The 16,698-nt window shown below is 59.3% G+C and overlaps 3 protein-coding genes across 5 annotated transcripts; 1 reads left to right on the top strand and 2 right to left on the bottom strand.

Annotated features, from left to right (window-relative positions):
* Nucleotides 1-272: 272 nt before the first annotated feature.
* ADIPOR1 (adiponectin receptor 1) lies at nt 273-7,441 on the bottom strand. The gene is made up of 8 exons (XM_037410302.1): nt 7,348-7,441; nt 6,918-7,119; nt 5,994-6,110; nt 5,078-5,249; nt 4,392-4,578; nt 3,035-3,222; nt 1,495-1,688; nt 273-1,151 (listed from the first exon to the last, which is right to left on the bottom strand). Exons 2-8 carry the CDS (start codon nt 7,056-7,058, stop codon nt 1,023-1,025), a joined length of 1,128 nt encoding a protein of 375 aa, XP_037266199.1. The 5' UTR covers nt 7,059-7,119; nt 7,348-7,441; the 3' UTR covers nt 273-1,022.
* Nucleotides 7,442-7,764: 323 nt separating this feature from the next.
* On the top strand, nt 7,765-11,989 carry LOC119158632 (tetraspanin-18-like). The gene is made up of 7 exons (XM_037410819.1): nt 7,765-8,547; nt 8,725-8,919; nt 9,527-9,601; nt 9,909-10,007; nt 10,230-10,409; nt 10,663-10,746; nt 11,242-11,989. Exons 1-7 carry the CDS (start codon nt 8,359-8,361, stop codon nt 11,287-11,289), a joined length of 870 nt encoding a protein of 289 aa, XP_037266716.1. The 5' UTR covers nt 7,765-8,358; the 3' UTR covers nt 11,290-11,989.
* Nucleotides 11,990-12,083: 94 nt separating this feature from the next.
* Nucleotides 12,084-16,659, bottom strand: UBE2T (ubiquitin conjugating enzyme E2 T). 3 transcript variants are annotated; one of them, XM_037410823.1, is made up of 8 exons: nt 16,591-16,637; nt 15,652-15,734; nt 15,443-15,571; nt 15,028-15,097; nt 14,396-14,501; nt 13,798-13,896; nt 13,309-13,392; nt 12,084-12,316 (listed from the first exon to the last, which is right to left on the bottom strand). In XM_037410823.1, the coding sequence occupies exons 3-8, from the start codon at nt 15,549-15,551 to the stop codon at nt 12,191-12,193; spliced, it is 594 nt and encodes a 197-aa protein (XP_037266720.1). In that variant the 5' UTR covers nt 15,552-15,571; nt 15,652-15,734; nt 16,591-16,637; the 3' UTR covers nt 12,084-12,190. The 3 variants fall into 3 exon arrangements, with proteins under 3 accessions (XP_037266720.1, XP_037266717.1, XP_037266718.1); XM_037410820.1 differs by lacking the exon at nt 15,652-15,734 and having other exon boundaries at nt 15,443-15,584; nt 16,591-16,659; XM_037410821.1 differs by lacking the exon at nt 15,652-15,734 and having other exon boundaries at nt 15,443-15,563; nt 16,591-16,645.
* Nucleotides 16,660-16,698: the final 39 nt, after the last annotated feature.

The raw sequence follows: 16,698 nt of genomic DNA, 5'->3' as shown, positions 1-16,698 counted from the left end.
CAGCAGGTCCCGCTGCCCCGCGGCGTATCGCCCAGCCAGGGAAGGGTTTCCTGCCCCGTCATCGCTGCAACACCCAAGAGTTTCCTGTGTTTTATTTCAGCTGTTGGGGCTGTCCAGGCTCGCTGCCTGGTCACACTGCCCTGCATGGGTGCTGCTGCTGCTGCTCAGCTTTGAGGGAACGCGCTCCTGGGGGGTGCTCAGAGCCCCCACCCTGAGCAGCTGTTTCTCTATGCCCACCCCAAAAAATGAGACAGACACCACCAGCACGACACTGAACTATTGACCTTTTTATTTCAATCAGCTACAGCAGCTCTACATTCCCCTAAAACACTGTCCTTCCTCACTACCACAGACAGCGAGGGAGCCGAGTACACTGCGGTGGCAGCAAGTCTTTTTAAAGCTTAGTATTAAATATTAAATATTCTCTCATTTATGTTTACATTACTTTGTCAAGGAAAACAACAAAACAAACAAAAAAAGACAATTAAAACTTAAGTTACGTGAATCTGTGCCTGTGCCCTGGGCAGCAGCACCGGGGGCTGCGGAGCTCCCCCCAGCAAGGCAGCTCTGTCCCAAGGGATACGCAAAATTCTCTGGCCCTGGGCCTGGTAGTGCGTGACTCTGCTTGCTCCGGTGAGCTCGGGAAGGGGGTGTGCTCAGCTGTGCCGGGAGCGGGGTACCCGCACCCATTGCTTTCGGCATGCCTGGGGAGGCTGGATGACCCCAGTGCGGCTAAAACACTGTCTGGAGGAGGCGGGAGCGTGGCAGGGCAGGCTGCCATGGCCCGAGCTGCCTCCCCTCAGCCCCAGCAAAGTGCGTGGGGAAGGGGGTGAGGATTTGGTCGGTAACTTTGCTAAAGAATTTTTCTGTTTTTTTTTTTTCTTTAAAAAAAAAAACAAACCAAAAACCAAACAACAAACCACAAAACCAACAACCCCAAACAGTTTTGAGTCTTCCTTTGATTTTAGCAAAGACAAGAGTTTAAAAAGCACTTAGGAAGCTTGTACTAAAATCAGGTGCTCTCAGAGGAGAGAGTCGTCTGTGCACCCCCCTTCGAGTCCGTAGCGAAACTCCTGCAGGTTTGACACCCCGTAGAAGTGGACAAAGGCCGCGGCCACCACGAGCACGTGGAAGATCTGATGCGACTGAAACTGCGGGGAAACAAAAACACCTTTTAGGCCAGACCAAACAACACCAGAAACGCCTCTGCCTCTCCTTGCTGCCTCTGCACCGCCCCAGGACTGTCCTCTGAGCTCTGCTGTTTTCCTTCTCCTTGCTCCCAGGCAGCGGTTTCCACCCCGTACTTTAGCCTGCCCCACCTGCCCGCAGCAGCTGCTCAAGGTCTGGCTGCCAGCACAGGCACTGAGGCACACCAGGACACCCCCAGCCACCTTCTCCTCATCTCAGAGCTCAGCACCCTCCATCCCCGCTCCCCAAACTCACAACTGCTCCCTCCCCCAAGCGTCCTGCTCACCGCCTCACCCCTGCACTCACCCAGATGTCAAACTTGCCCGGGAAGAAGCGCTCGGGGATGCGGGCAGCGTACAGCCCCGCGCCCGTGATGTACATCACGGCCATGAGGAAGAACCAGCCCATCTGGCCAACGGTGGTGGCTTTCACAAACCCTTCGGCGATGGTGAAGTGCATGGTGGGCACCACGCCGCTCAGCCCCAGCCCCAGAAAGACGCCTGCGGCAGAGAGGAGCAAATGGCAGCGCGGGGCGGCCGGGGCGCTGCTGCTCCCTGCCAGCTGCCCTCGCAGCCTCGTCCTGCCCAAAGGGAAGCTGGAGGCACCAGCAGCTTTTCCTCACTCAGTCCTGGATTATCCAATCCTCATGGCATTTATCCTTCTCAAAACGAGGGATCTAAGCTCATGTCCTAGTCAGAAGCAGCGCTAACCCCCAGCACGCACCGGGCTGAGCTCACCCAGCGTTCTCCATACAGCTCCCACTCCCAGCTACCGGAACAGCCCTTTCGGAAGGCGCCAGCCCTTCGAAGGTACCGAAGCCTCACACAGCACGAGGGACGCAGCTGCCTCAGCCAGGCCTTCGAGGAGGGGCTTCGCTGGTCATTTGTTCAGTGAAGCTGCTTAGAGCTCAAGAGGAAGGTGCTAATGAGCAGCGCTGAAATTTTCAGCTCTGGCATCTAATTAGTTTGGCAGGGAACAAACGGCACTGCAGGGAGACAGCAGCTCGGAGCAGCTACGGCTTGTACTCGCCGCAGGAGCTTGCCTCGCACCAGGGGCACAGCAGCCCTCCCCAGGAGGTGCCATCTCCACCAGCGCTGCCGTGGGGGAGCAGTGGGCTGGGAGTCCTGCCCTGTCCCCTGCCCGATTCTGAGGGGGGGCTCTCATGGGTCATGTGCCAGCAGCGCTGCCCGGCCTCCAGCTCAGCGTCACCCCTCCTCACGTAGCTGGGATGCTGCTGCCAGAGCTATTTTGCTGCAGGAGCCCCAGTGGAGGCGAGGGCGGGCAGAGGCATTTCTCTGTGCTCACCGAGGCTGATCGCGTCTGCAGAGGCTGCAGCGGGGGCAGGACGGGCTGCGAGTGCAGAGTGGCCGGAGGCAGCCTCACCCTGCAGCCTCCAGGAAGGCAGGGACGTGCCAGCACGTAACGGGCAGGGGACAGATGAGGGGATCTCTTCCTCCTCTGCCCAAGCTGCAGGTTCATGCTGCCAAACTGCTTCCCGGCGAAGGCAGCTTGCTTCACGTGGCACAGCCCCAGGCCACCCAGCCGCTGCTTACAGGGCTATTTTTAAATGTGTCTCTCGGCTCCAAACCTCAGGCTTGCCGAATGCCAGGCAGAGCTCGGGCCCTGCTCTGCAGGGAATCTAAAACCCCAGCACAGCAAGAGGAGGAAGGAGACCTCTCCCTGCCAGGAGCTGCTGCAAGGGCAGTGTGGTGCTCTGGGGGGATCAATTCTGCAGATGCTGAGAGCTCTTCCCGGAAGGAAAGCCATCCCACGATGGGATCTCCCCAAAGTGCCTCCCTGAAGCCCCCCCGAACTCCCTCCCGAGGTGAGGAGGGAGAACTCCTACCTGCTCTTGTCTGCCTGTGCTTGGGGGTGGCAAACCGGTCCCACTGAGCAACGATGATGGCAGAGATGCCCAAGACACAGACGATGGAGAGGTAGATGAGTCTTGGCTGTGGGGAGCAGTAGAACGAGTAGTAGAGCCACGGGACAAAGCTCCCCATGATCAGCAGTGCAATTCCTGAATAATCCAACCTGCAGCCAGGGTGCAATGACAGAGTCACACATGAGCCCCAAAACCCACCCTGCTCCTCGTGTCCTCTTGGTTATGTGCGAGTGACCTCCAGCCCACCTGCACCCGAACGGAGCCACCACGGCCAGGCAGGTGGCCACAGCCCCACGGGTGAAGCAGGGTGCCCAGAGAGGGGAGGAGGGGCGTGCTCAGGTCTCATTGATGTGATGTGGGACAGGAGAAAGGGCCCTGGCATGTACGCGGCTGCAGGGCATGCCAGAGCTCGGCAGGAGTGCAGAGGTGAACAGGAGCTGGCTCGATGTGAGAGGGGCCGCGCACTCAACCCACCATGACAGGATGTGGCGGGCGCGAGCCCTCGTGCGTATGGATTTAACTGTTCTCCTCCACCGCAAAGTACTTTCGATCTATCGATCCAGGAACCATTTCACCACCAAAATGCAGCAGCTTGCGCTACCCCCCACCGGCGCCGCGGCAAGCGCCTTCCCCGGTACACAAGGACATCTTTGTCGAGGGCATGGCAGTGCAGTTTGTTTGGGAGACACACGATCCTGCAGCATCTCTGGGGTGTGTGCAAAGCAGCTCGGCAGGATTTCTCAGCAAGCAGCACCCAAGTAAATGCCTTTGACTTGCAAGAGGAAGATCTTACTTAAAGCCTCACTGCTGCTCTGCCTGCGCCACGAAGGCTGATATGAGCTGAACTCTAAGAGCAGCCTGTGCACCAGCCCTGGGGAGAGGCACTGGCCACTGCCCAGCCTTTCCACTTTGCCGGGAATCCTGTTTTGGTTTTTTTTTCAATTTGGTTTCAGTCCAAATTGGATCCAAACCAGGTTTTTGAAAGCATTCAGTAAACTGGGAACTGCCAAACTGCCGTGTCCCACAGCTGCCCAGTGAGACAGAGACCCCCCTCCTCAGTTCACTGCTGCGAGGGCACAAAGGCTGCTCCCTTGGGAGCTGCAGGTTCCCAGGGCTGGTGCCTCGATCATCCACCTGAGCCGGCAGATTTAAGGTGCTCAGACACAGGGCAGAGCCCTCCAGGACCCAGGTGTGGTTCCCACTTAGCTCCACGCTGGACTCTGTGAACACTCCCCCCAAGGATAAAGCACGTGGGAACAAAGCGCTGTGAGAGCTCAAAACCTCCTGAGACCACACAACCGCGCTTGTGCTGACTCACTTTGAAAAAGTCCGTGAGACCTTCTCCGAGTGACAGTAGACCGTGTGGAAAAGCCAGGAGAAGCTGAGGCACAGCACCGCTCCCAGGAAGAACATCCCGAACACCACCTTCTCCTGGAGAGGAGCCATGAAATACATGTTGGGCCGCAGCATGGTCAGGATCCCCAAGCAGAGGAACAAAACAAAACCTGCAGGGAACACACCAAACAGGCAGTCAGGCAGGAGAGTGAAAGAATTCAGCAAAGAGCCAAGAGAAACACAGCCCTAGCTATGCTCTGCAAGCAGACCCTGGACGTATCCTGCTCACAGCGCACCTGGAGGTGCTGAGCTGCACCTGGGGCTGGCCTGGCAGTAGACTGTTAGCTGAGGCTCTTACTGCAGATGAGTGGTGCTGGAGCAAGGGCTGAAGAGCCACTGGGCTCCAGAGAAAAAAAAGCTCCGAGGCGTTCCTGTTTTGCCCAGGACTCATTCCTCACACCCCGCTCTTGCGGAGCATCGGCAAAGCCACAACCAGCGGCCGAGCCCGGCCCCAAGGCCCCGCCGCGAGGAAGCGCCCTGTCCTCCCCTCACCCAAGGAACTCCGGCAGCTCTCGGGCCCTCCAGCACCAAGCAAGTCCCAGCTGTGAAAAGCCCCCAAGCCCACCTTCAGCCCCAGGGTGGCCAACCCGCCCCCCCCCCCCCCATCACCTAGCAAGTGCGTCCAGATGTTGCCCGTCTCTGTGTGTATTCGGAAGATGCTCTTGAAGCAGGCTCGGAAGGACGGCATGGGAGGCCTGTGTCCGTGCAGGAGGTAATCGTTGTCCTTCAGCCAGTCAGGCAGCACGTCATAAGGGATCACGCGCCAGCGCCCTTCCCACACCTGCAACAGGCCAAGCTGTGCTGGTGGCCCCCAGAGCGTTGAGCCAGCCCAAAGGCTCACGTTTACTCACCCTGGGAGCCTGACGTCACACATGAAACAAGCTCAAGGGCTGAAAATGCCCTGGAACGCTCCTCGGGGAGAGGAAGTTCAGCTTTTACATCATCAGGCACCCAGACCCCTTAAACCACCCACATCCTGCTTAGCGCTCCCCACACATCTCCCCAGGGAGTCAGAGGTGATTTGTGCCCTCAGGCTTAACCCTTCCACACCTGAAGCAACTGCTCCCTGCAGTGGGGGACTCCCATTTTCGTCAGGCAAGAGGGAGCCCCAGCTGCAACAGAGTCAGGCCAGCCCTCAGTGGATGCCACCTCTTACCAAGTGTCCGTGAGCACAGGCACCAGGTGAAACCAGCAATGGTGCATACTGCTCCCGGCCCCCGTCCAAGGGCTGCAGAGAAACTGGGCCTGCTCCCCAGCTCACTGCTGGTCTGACACGGCCCGGTACAACCCTCACCCCCACGGGCACTTCCCAGCTGCCACCATCCCCTTCCTGCACTGCTCCTGGGAGCAGGCCCAGGCAAGCTGAGCAGACTGCTGGCAGAGCTGCACGGAACCTCGGGAGCTTCATCCAGACAGAGCAATGCATCCCAGCCCCTGCCCAGCACCTTCAGCCCTGGGTTTGGGGTGTCTGGGCCTTGTTAACACTCTAAAATTGGGACTGGGGGATTGCCATAGGCTCCTGTACCTTATACACAAACTCTTCCATCTTCTCCATGGCATGATGAGCCTGCAGAGGCAGAGTCAGCACACGGACCACCTCCTCCTCTTCCTCACGGGCCGCTGGGCATGGCGGGTCTTCAGCCTAGAGGGAGAAAGGCCGAGAGGAAATCATTCCTGCCCATGAGAAGAGGAACAGTGTGCAGGGAGCAACAATTCCCTTCCGAGAGCACCTGGGGCTTCATCCCTTCCTGAGGGGACAGGCAGGACCCACCGGTCACCGCCACTTATGCAACATGCTACTGTCTTAACCATCTCGGGCAGGCTAATCCCAGATTTATCCTTGCTGAAAGGTGGGATTACGATGGGGGATTTTCACCCCTACAGCCAAGGCTGGAACAGCCACCTGGCCCAGCCAGGAAAGCCGTCCCTCTGCCCCAGCCATGAGACCAAGGCCGAGCAGAGGCAGCAGCTCCCCAGCACCCCCCCGGGCTGGGCATGCTCTTCCAGCCCAGCTCTCTCCAGCCTCCCTTGCCATCAGTGGGTTTGGGAAGGTCATTTCCAGCTCCAGGGGCCTTGGAACAGCTGGGTGACCAGCAGCACCCCCGTCACTCCCAGCACAGCCTCTCGGTTGCCCTCACTGCACGAGGGGCTACCACGGAGCCGTGCCTACGCACCAGGCCCAGCTTTGGGGCCAGCTGCGAGCACAGAGCGTCCAGCCCCCACCGCTCGAGTATCGAGGCACCCCACAGCCTCTCGGCGGTGACATAAAGTGATGACTAGCCTCGGGGCTCTGCGAAACACAGCCGGCCAGCGGCATCCTTCAGGCTGTAACGGGATAACGGGCAAATTCCAGGGTTAATCCGCCGGGCCGGCGCGGAGAGCCTAAGCCGGGAAGAGCGGGCCCAGCCGCGGCCCCCCCACCCGCCCGCCCCCGGGGAAGGGGGCTTACGCTGGCTGGGCCGGCGGCGCCTTGGTCCCCCTTCTCCTCCAGCAGCGGCCCCAGCTCGGCCAGCTCCAGGTGGGCCCTCTCCCGGCCGGCAGCGGCCAGCCCGTTGCCCTGCCCGGCGGCGGAGGCCTTGCGGGACGCCATGGGGCGGCGCGGTCGGTGCCGGTGGCCGGGGCAGGTCCCTCCGCGTCCTTGTGCCGCCGCGCTGGGGAGGGAGGAGAAAGAACAGAGTCACCGGGACCCCACGGCCGTGCACCCCGCCCCAGGCCGTGCCCTCCCCGCCGGCCGGAACCGACGGGCCCGGGTCCCCTCCGGGGCACCGGCGGGGCTGGGCCGGGCGCTGTCTCCCCACCCACCAGCGGGGCTGAGCCAGGGGCCGGGCGCTGCCCCCCTCCCGCCGCCGGCGGCCACGGCCCCCCCCACCCGCACTCACCGGCCGCTACATCCCGCGCAGGGCGGCGGCGGCGGCGGCACCGGAAGCGACGCTAAGGGAACGAGCCGCTTCCGGTCGCCAGGTCCCGCCCCACGCGGCATCGTCGCCCCCGGAGCGGAACGGCGTGTCCCGCCTTCTAATTGGCGGAAGCAGCTGTCTGTCGGTGCCTCGCCCCGCCCATCTCCCGCTGCGAGTGGGCGAGCGCCAGCGGGAGGCGCTCTAGCCCGGCCGGGCGTCTCTCTGGCCGCGCCCTCGGCTGCCCCCTGGGGGCGGGGAGCGGCCTTGCGCCGGCAGTGCCAGCTCCGGGAGTCCCGTGATGGCGGCGGACGGGCCTGGGGGGGAACCGCAGGGGAGCGGGGGGGGGGGAACCGGGAGGGCTTCTGCGCCCCAGGGCCGTCCCAGGAGGCGGGTGCAGGCCCCGCGGGGCGAGAGGCCTGTGCCACCCTTAGGGTGACACCGCAGCCCTGCTGCCCCGCAGGGTGCCCAGGCTGGGGCGGGGGACGCAGGGCCTCGCCCGCCTCACCGGGCCCTCCGTCCCCAGCAGCCACCGGCCCCCCGGCACCGACCCCACGGGAGGCTGTCGAGGGCTTCCCCAGCCGCTGCCAGCCCGCAGAGCACGTGTCTGCAGCAATAATTGATGGCCGAGGTCACCCTCGGCCTGTCGGGTCCGGCTCCTCTTTCCGTCTCCGGAGGTTTAATTACCTCCGGTAACGGCAGCCGGGGCTGGAGGCTCCCGCCGCCGCCGCCGCCACCCGGCACAATGGTGGATCCAGTTCCCCATCAATCATTCATGGCCCCGCCGCTGGCAGGGGTCTCTGGGGGGCGGCGAGGCTGGGGGGAGGGCTGGCCTGCGCCTGGGGTTTTCCAGCCTTCCCGGTGTTAAATAGGCGCTGCCGGTGCCGGTCGTAGGCACCCGGTCACCCGTGGGGTGAGTTCAGAGGGGACACGGGGCTCTGGGCTTTTTGGGGTGAAGCAGGAGGTGACGGGGCAGCCCCGTGTCCCAGTGGAGCCATGGGGTGCGGGAAGGGTCGGGACTGGCTGCAGCCGGGGCTCTGGTATCCCCTCCGCAGGGACGATCGGTGTCCCCACCACGGTGTCCCCACCACGGTGTCCCCACCACGGTGTCCCCACCACGGTGTCCCCATGGGCGTCTTGAGCTGCGTGAAGTATCTGATGTTCATCTTCAACGTGCTGGTGTTTGTGAGTCTGCCCAGGGCTGTCCGGATGGAGGGGACCTGTCCCCAGGGGGGTGACAGTTCCAGCTCAGGGGGTGGGTGACAGCAGGGAGGGGACCCCAGCAGAGGTTAGAGCGTCCCCGGTCCCCATGGGGTGGCTGCGGATGGTCCCCGCACCCCATAACCGCAGCATGTCCCACAGGCTGGGGGGACATGTCTGGCGGGTGTGGGGCTCTGGGTGGCCGTGGACCCGGCTGGTTTCCAGGACATCGTGGCTGCCAAGGCGGTGCTGAGCGCTGGTGCTTACCTGCTGCTGGCCGTGGGCATCGCCCTCTCGCTGCTGGGCTTCCTGGGGTGCTGCGGGGCCCTGCGCCGGAGCCGCCCGCTGCTGCTGGTGGTGAGCGAGGGGAGGCGGGGGGAGGCAGTGGTGGGAGGCAGGGGGCCGGGTGGGCAGGGGGCTGCGGGGTGCAGGAGCTCGTGGGATGCAGGGAGCCTGGAGATGGAGGTTGGTGGGGGGTGCAGGGTGTCCCCAGAGGAGCCAGAAGCTGCATGTTCCCCATCCTGGCTCTGTCAGCTCTCAGTGCACCCCCCGATCCAGCCCCCCACCTTGTGAGTCTTTCAGTTTAGGGCCCAGAGGATTTTATAAAGCCACTGAGTGGAGTCACTTCTCTCTGAAGCCACCGGCTTGTCTTGTCCCATGTGGCATTTCCAAGCTTTTTCCCCCGATGGCGGCAGCTAGAAACCCCTTTCTGAACACCGACACCCCACTTCTTTGGCACCCCTTGACCCGGCAGCCGGTGCTCGTTTTTAACCCTCTGCCTTGCAGCCGCGGTGCTCAGAGTTGTGGCACCCGTCCCCAGGAGCTGTGTGCTCATCCCCTGTGTCCCCCCAGTCTCAGGGGCACAGGGCACAGGCAGGGCTGGCTGCAGAGGAGGGGAGGAACAGGCAGAATGAGCTGCCCATGGGGTCGGGCTGATCTCCAACTCCATCCTGTTGCCTTCCAGTTCTTCATCCTCGTGAGCCTTGTCTTCATCACGCAGCTTGTGGGGGCTGTTCTTTTCCTGGTGCACTGGAAACAGGTACCGTCCCCGCGCCCTGACGCTGTGCCAGCCCCTGTCCTCCCTCTGTCATGCCATGGGTCACAGCCCTGAGACCCCAGGGGACTGGGACTGGTGCAGGGCTGTCCTTTCTCACCCTCACCTTCATCACCAGCACCCTGATGCCAGCCCAGAATTGGGTGGGTGGGTCCCCACTTCCCCTTGAAGAGAACTGGCATCCTGGCCAGCGTGGTGCGGGGCAGGGGTGGGTTAGGGGGACTGCACGGCCCCCACGGCCCCGTCCCTGGTACCGGTTCCCCAGTGCTCATTGATGGCAACAATCTCACAGATCCGGCCGGAACTCTTCCTCTCTGAGCTGCAGAGAAACTACCGTGGGGATGAGAGTGCTGAGGTCTTCTCCACCGCCTGGAACACCCTCATGGTCACGGTGAGCAGCCAGAAGGCTCCTGGGGGGTGTGTGGAGGGTCTGGAGCACTCACAGGACCTGCTGAGGGTGCCCCCGAATGCAGGCAGGGGGCTCGTGGACCCCAGGCAGACACCGAGCTGCGTGCTGGGCTGGTGTTGGGCTGTTCCCCTCCCCCCGACACCTCCTCAAGCAATGCCCCCTCCAATTTGACAGCGTGTTGATGGTGTTTCCCTTCTGTTTTAGTTCTCGTGTTGTGGCGTTTTAGGACCCGAAGACTTTGGGAACGGCTCCCGCTTCCAGGAGCTGCACCCAGGGACGCCCTGGCCGCAGGCGTGCTGCACCCGGGATGGGGTCCTGCAGGCGGGCGAGCTGCTGGGCTGGGAGCAGTGCCAGGAGAGGAGCCCTGGCTACATCCATGAGCAGGTAGGACACGACCCTGCCACGTCCCTGCCCCGTCCCCAGCGCTTCCCAGGCCGCTGGGGCAGCAGCACCCTCTGCCCCAAGCACCGAGGGCAGGAGCCGGGGACACTGCCTGCCTGCGGTTCTGCAGCCCAGTGACTCTCCCAAGTCCCCAGCTCATCCTGCCCCGCCACAGTGCCCCCAACCTCGGCCACCCTCTGAGCTCCTTGCAGCCCTGGGGAGCGCGATGAGCCCCTCCAGCATCTCCCTCCCTCAGGGCTGCTTCGCCACCTTCGCCAGGACCTTGCAGAAGTACATCTCTGTCCCTGGGACTTGCAGCTTGGCTGTGCTGGGCATCGAGGTACGGTGCAGGGCCGAAGGGGACAGCGGGGGCTGCGGGCTCACCTCACGTGGGCTCCCTTTGTGGGTGAAGGGACCACAGACAGGCTCGGGCTGACCCTCCTGTGCCTCCAGCTGTCACTGTCACACCCAGAAAGCGGGTGCACACACTGTGGCTCTGTCTCAGGGTGTGAAGCCAAATCCCCCTGTGGGTGAGTGGGGTTACAGGATGGGGAGGATGTACCCCACTCCTGCGCGCCCTGGAGGGGCGTGCTGCCCAGCACGCGGACCCCAGCACGCTCAGAGGGGCCTCTCTCGCCATCCCGTTCCTGTGCAGCACCAGGACAGCTGGTGTGCAGCCCCTCAGTGGGGCACAGGATCAATGCCTGGCCAGCCCAGGAGCAGAGGACAACCATCCTTTGGGCTTCGGGCTCTGATTTCAGGAAGCAGCCGCAGCAAGGTGCAAGCGTGGCCCTGCAGCAGGGGCTAACCTGCTCCCCGCCTCCTGTCCTTGCAGATCTTCGCCATGTTCTTTGCTTTTTGCCTTTATTACAACTTCGACTGAGTGGGATGAAGCGTGTTGGAGACAAGCCAAGGGCTTTGGAAGCAGCAGCAGGCAAGGACGTTCCCTTTCCTGGCGCCCCTAGTTCAGCGTGCTGCCTTCCCCAGGCAGGCAGGAGCCCTGCTGCGTCCTGTCTCTGCTCCAGCCTGCGCCCAAGGGTGGGCCTAGCTGGTTTTTCTTGGAGCAGGGACGGGGCACAGGTCACATTCTTTGCAGGCAACCAGGCAGAGCAGGGGGCTGAGCCTCAGAGTTGCTCCTGCTGTGATCTGCCATCGGTCTTCACAAAAATCAAAGGGTTCCGGTGACAGTCCTGCCCCTGCACACCTCCCGAGCTGCTGCGGCACCGAAAATCCTCCCGCTCACTCCTCATCTCGGGCTTCTGGCCCCGCTCACCGCCGCCCTGACTCCTGCAGGCTCCCTTTGGGCTTTCCTCCACCCCTCTCGGCTGGCGCGTCTCTGGCCACCTCCTGGCGACGCGACAGAGTGGGGACACAGCCCGTGCCACCGCTGGAATCTAACAGCCCGCTCTAGGGGGCTGGAGCCTCGAGGTCTAACGCCTTAGCCTTTAGCAGCCTTGACCTTACACAGAAAACTAAGCCTTTACGAGAGGATTTCCACAGGCTGGTTGCGATGTGTCTGTTCCGAGGCTGGGGCAGTGAGATCAGAACCCAAAACACTCGGTGCTGTTCCTGCTTCTCCAAGAGAAAGCTGGAAATGGGAAGCTGAATCGGTACTTCTAATTTTCCTTTTCTTCAGAGTATTCCAAAGCTCCACACAACAAACCAGGAAAGTATATATATGAATTAAAGCTTTATATTTTATTTACATAATAGAACTTTTCACAAAAAAGCCCTAGGAAAGGGAAAACCAAAGCCTGCTGCAGCTACACCTGAACAAAAACTGCTCAGGAATCCAGGCAAGATTTCTTCTCCTTCTTGCTGATACTGCTCCCTTTTCTTTTCCGCACAGTGGCTTCATTGGCGAAACTTGTTTCGCTTTGATTCGCTTTCTCTTCCAAAGGCTTGGAGGCCTGTGATAACACAAGAAATAAAAGTAACAGGTGTGAATAATTTAGTTTTACAGCCATCGGCACTGCTGTGCATTGCCAGCTCTGCGTGGGCGCACCTCAGCTCCCAGCACCCCACAAAGATCAGAACTGACTCTGCCTCCAGCTTTTATGCAGCGACCCTTAATTACCCTGCTCCCACCGCTGGAAATTTTAGGAAGGGGGAATGACAGGAGAGCAGGATGACGACTGAGCCTGCAGGTACCACACACATGTACGAGGCAGGTTGCTCTGGGGCTAAGCGTGTTGCTGCAAAGGTCTCTTCACCCTGTGCCCTAACAACCCAGACAATTACCCTGCAAACATGTTCGGAGCTGGATTAGTGAGCACTGCTCGGGGGGCTTCCAGGGAGAAGATGCCCCCCTCTCGGCAAGTACGATGCCTAGATCAGGCGCAGGGAGGGAAAGTTCCCAGGTAAGGGAGAAGGCCCACACACAACTACTTTTTTGGGAACAGGATTTGATCTGCTTAAGTGTGGTTTATTTTTATGTGACTAATCTGTGAGGGAAGGCAGGGTGCAGAACGGTGGCAGGAGAGGCAGGGTGGTGGCAGGGAGGCTGTGCTGCACCAGGGATTAGGGACACCAGTCTGTGAGGGGACGAGCAGGTGGAGAACAGGCATAGCTGAGCATGAGGCGCAGCCACAGCCGAACATGGAGTCTGTAGGAACTGGGCTGAGGACCCTGGGGAAGGGCCTTATCAGGCTTTAGCCTTACTCATCCTTCCTTCCTCTTGGAAAGCACTGCTGTTATTTGTGAATGAGCACATTTATTTGGAAAGAGTGAATCTAATGATCTTGACGTACAACAAAATTAAATACACTTCCGAAACACAGAACAGAAGGGGAGGAAAGAAGGAACGCTGCCAAAGACAGCTGCACAAAGTAATTGCAAAAGGCAAACTGAGACAAGAAAGACGGAGCCACACTCAGCTGAGCAAGCAGAGTGTGTTTCTTACCCTTGTTTGCTGGCTTGCATATTTCTCGGTCCACTCTTTGGCATTTAGCAAGAACAGCTGCTTGTTGTACTTGTACTCCGAGGACTAAATGTAATGAGCAAGACAAAGACAGAGATTTGATTTAATACAAACATCACACCAAAAGGCCAGGACTAAGGTCTGGCTTTAGGACTCCTAGAACCAGACCAACACCACTACAAGCATGCGGCATGAAGCATAAAGTTCATTTTACTTGAATGCACACTGCCGTTTGCACTGGCAGGCTGGAGGACAAGACCTTTACCATCTCTTTTTCACTGCTGGCATAAACCCTGTGCCCCATGCCCCAGCTGCTTCAGCGGAATGCAGGCCAGGTCAAGCCATGCTGCTATGTGACATGCTAGCATGCGAATCCAGAGTGAGTGAAGTGGCAGCGCAGCCTAAATCTAATGCACTGTGCCTTCCTGGTCTGCACCCGTGGCCACAGGAGAGGAAGAGGAGCTCACGTACTATGTCTGCCATGAGAGGGTCATCGGGGTTGGGCTCTGCCATCAGCAGCTGTATGGAGGTCAGCAGTGTGGAGATGTTCAAGGAAGGTCTCCATGCACCCTTCAAGGAAACAAGGTGAAAGAAGCAGTTAAGCAGAAAGAAACCTGCCCACAGGCTGCCTAGAGAAACCTTGGGACTCAGCATTTAAACCCGACCTGCCCAAAAGCTGCTTCAGGGCTTGCAGCACTTAATCCTTCTCGGAAAACACCAGGCCCATTCTCAACACACAGGCTGTGGCCTCTCCAAGGAAGCCAGGCTGGCAGCCACAGGCTGTGTCCTGCACAGCTCTGCTGGGTCAGGTTTGGGGTAGCCCGTTTTCAGAGGGCCACCTAATGCCTTTGACTCCAATCCTTAAAACCTTGGAAACTTATATGGAACAAAGAAGGTCATGTTCTAGTCTCTAAACAAAGGAGATGCCGCTCAAAAACTTTACTCCTGTGCTCCTGTGTAAATAAGTCAGTAGCAAACAGACATTCAATAAGGCTTTTACAAGAAAAGGATAAGGAGTTCATTATCCTCTCCAGGCTCACTTACCCATGCCCAAGTAGCACTATCTTACCTTTGGTGGTAATTTAAGAACATCCAGACAAATCCTTCCAGCGGAGTCAATGTTAGGATGATAGATAGGGGTCAGAAAGCAAATCTTTGGGGGCTCAAATGGGTACCTTTAAGGGATAAGTGTTAAGAAACACAGTTATTTCTATATTTGCATGCCAGTTGCTTCATCACTCGAGCAACACCATCATTTCCTGCTCCTAGCCATTTACTAAGTGATATCCTCCTCCACAGATTTTTGGAGGAGGCATTGCTCTCCCTTTGATGCTTTCAGCTGTGTGCAACTAGCACTCTCCTGGGTAGCTTTTCCCAAAGAAGGAAAAGTGATAGGAAGCTTCCTACTCATGAATGAGCTCCTTTCCAGAAAGCTTTCACACAATGACAAGGTAGAGATATTGTCATGGTGCTTTTAGGTTGTTAATCACACACCTTAGTACATCCTAAGTGTATCAGCCAAAGGAAATAACAATTACATCCTTAAATGAAGGGTCTCGCCTAGCCAACCATGCTCTTTGTTGGGAGGCTAAAGCAAAGACCAAAGCGGTAGCAACTTGGAGCAAATATCTTACATCACTTAACTTGTATTTGAAAGAAGTACTACACCAGCTACTTCGCTAGATGTCGTTGCCCACTTACCTTTCAGGAACAATTATTTCCAGGTTGAATATTCCTTTCTCATATGGTGTGTCTGCAGCTCCTAAAATTTCTTTAAAAGCAAGATTAAAACATAAGCATTACACTCAAAATCACTTGAATTTGTCCAACAGTCTCCACATAACTACTGCAGTTACAGAACTCCTAACACTGCTCAGATCCAGGAATAAAAAACCCAATGTAATCTTATCTGAGACCAGTTCCACCCACAGCAATCAAAACTGTAGGCAGATTGACACACAGGCCAAACTATGCTTAAAGAAAAAAAAACCCTTAAGCGTTTTCATAAAATTCCACACTTCCAGCCAATCTATAAAGCACATGCCACCCAGTGAATCAGACCTAGCAGCAAACTCATCCCTTACTAATAGCAAAGTCCCACCAGAGAAGTACGTACGTGCTCGTAGGTTATCCAGCTGGTTTTCATTTTGCCAGCAGGTGATGCCCGGAGGAGGCTCTGTGGTCAAGAGAGAGAGCTCCCTCTTCAGTCGCGATGCTCTTTGCATTATGCTGAAACTCTAAGAGACTGGATTTTATTGCTGGCAAAAGTGGGTTTTGAAAAATAGCACTTAATACTGAGAATGTTTTTGGCTAAGGAGAATTAACCTGGGTTTCAGGTTGTTATCCTGATGTAATAACCTGAGTTGCAGAGCAGCTGAGCCTGTTCCTGGAGCTGCTCTCACGCCCAGCTGGAGGAGGAGAAGCAAATCCCACCCTTTGCAATCAGTCCCATCCCCTCAATCCCCAGCTGAGTTTAGTAAACCCTCCCAGTCCACCCCCAGGCTCCACATCCTTAACAGGACTGGAACACGCACCCCGAGACAACCCTTGTCCCTTTGGGGTGAAATACTGTCCCTTCACAGACAGGGACACCTGCTGCTCTGCTGGGCCAGGCACCCCCGGGTGCCTCAGACTGGGATACCCCCAGTGCCCTCTCCCTCCAGCAGGCTGGGACCCTTGTCCCACCCCAGCAGCATCCCACTCTCCCTTCCTGGGGAGGGGAAACCTCCGAAGCTGCCCCGGGGCAGGGGGGGGGATACTCCCTGCTACAGGGACACCCCCAAGGCTGGGACCAGCTTTCCTACCTCCTCCTCCTCTGCTGACAGGGACCCCCCTGGGCCTACCCCAAGGGGGACAGCGGGGACCTGGCTCATATACCCCTGCCAGCCCTGCCCACTCACCCCTAAGGGGGGGGAACACCCCCTGCCTTAACTCCCCACCCCCTCCCCCCGACTTAACTCCCCACCCCGACTTAACTACCCCCCACCCCCCCCGGGCACACTTACTACCACCACCACGGCCTGACCCCCCCAAGGGAGTACCTAACCCCTCCCCTCGCCTGACCCCCCCTTCCCAGATGGAGTCCCCCCTCCCAAGGACCCGGCCCGACCCCCCGGCCCGGCCTCTGGGCCCCCCAGGACCTGGCCCGGCCTACCCGCTCCCCCCGCCCCAAGGCGCAACGGCCTCCCAGAGCCCCGCCACGACCAGCCTCCCCCAGCCTCGCTGCTGCCCCCGCGCTAATTACGCCCCCTCAGCGCTAATTACCCGCCGCGGCGCTGCCGAGCCCGGGGCTGAGGCCGCCCCTCGCAGACACGGAGCGGGAGGGGGCGGGACTTCCCCCGGCGCCTAGCAACGGGAGGGGACGCCTCGCGG

This window comes from Falco rusticolus, chromosome 17 (assembly GCF_015220075.1).
Source record: "Falco rusticolus isolate bFalRus1 chromosome 17, bFalRus1.pri, whole genome shotgun sequence".
Lineage (NCBI taxonomy): Eukaryota > Metazoa > Chordata > Aves > Falconiformes > Falconidae > Falco > Falco rusticolus.
The sequence above is the reverse complement of the archived record's forward strand: the minus strand, read 5'-3'. Positions and strand labels throughout refer to the sequence as shown.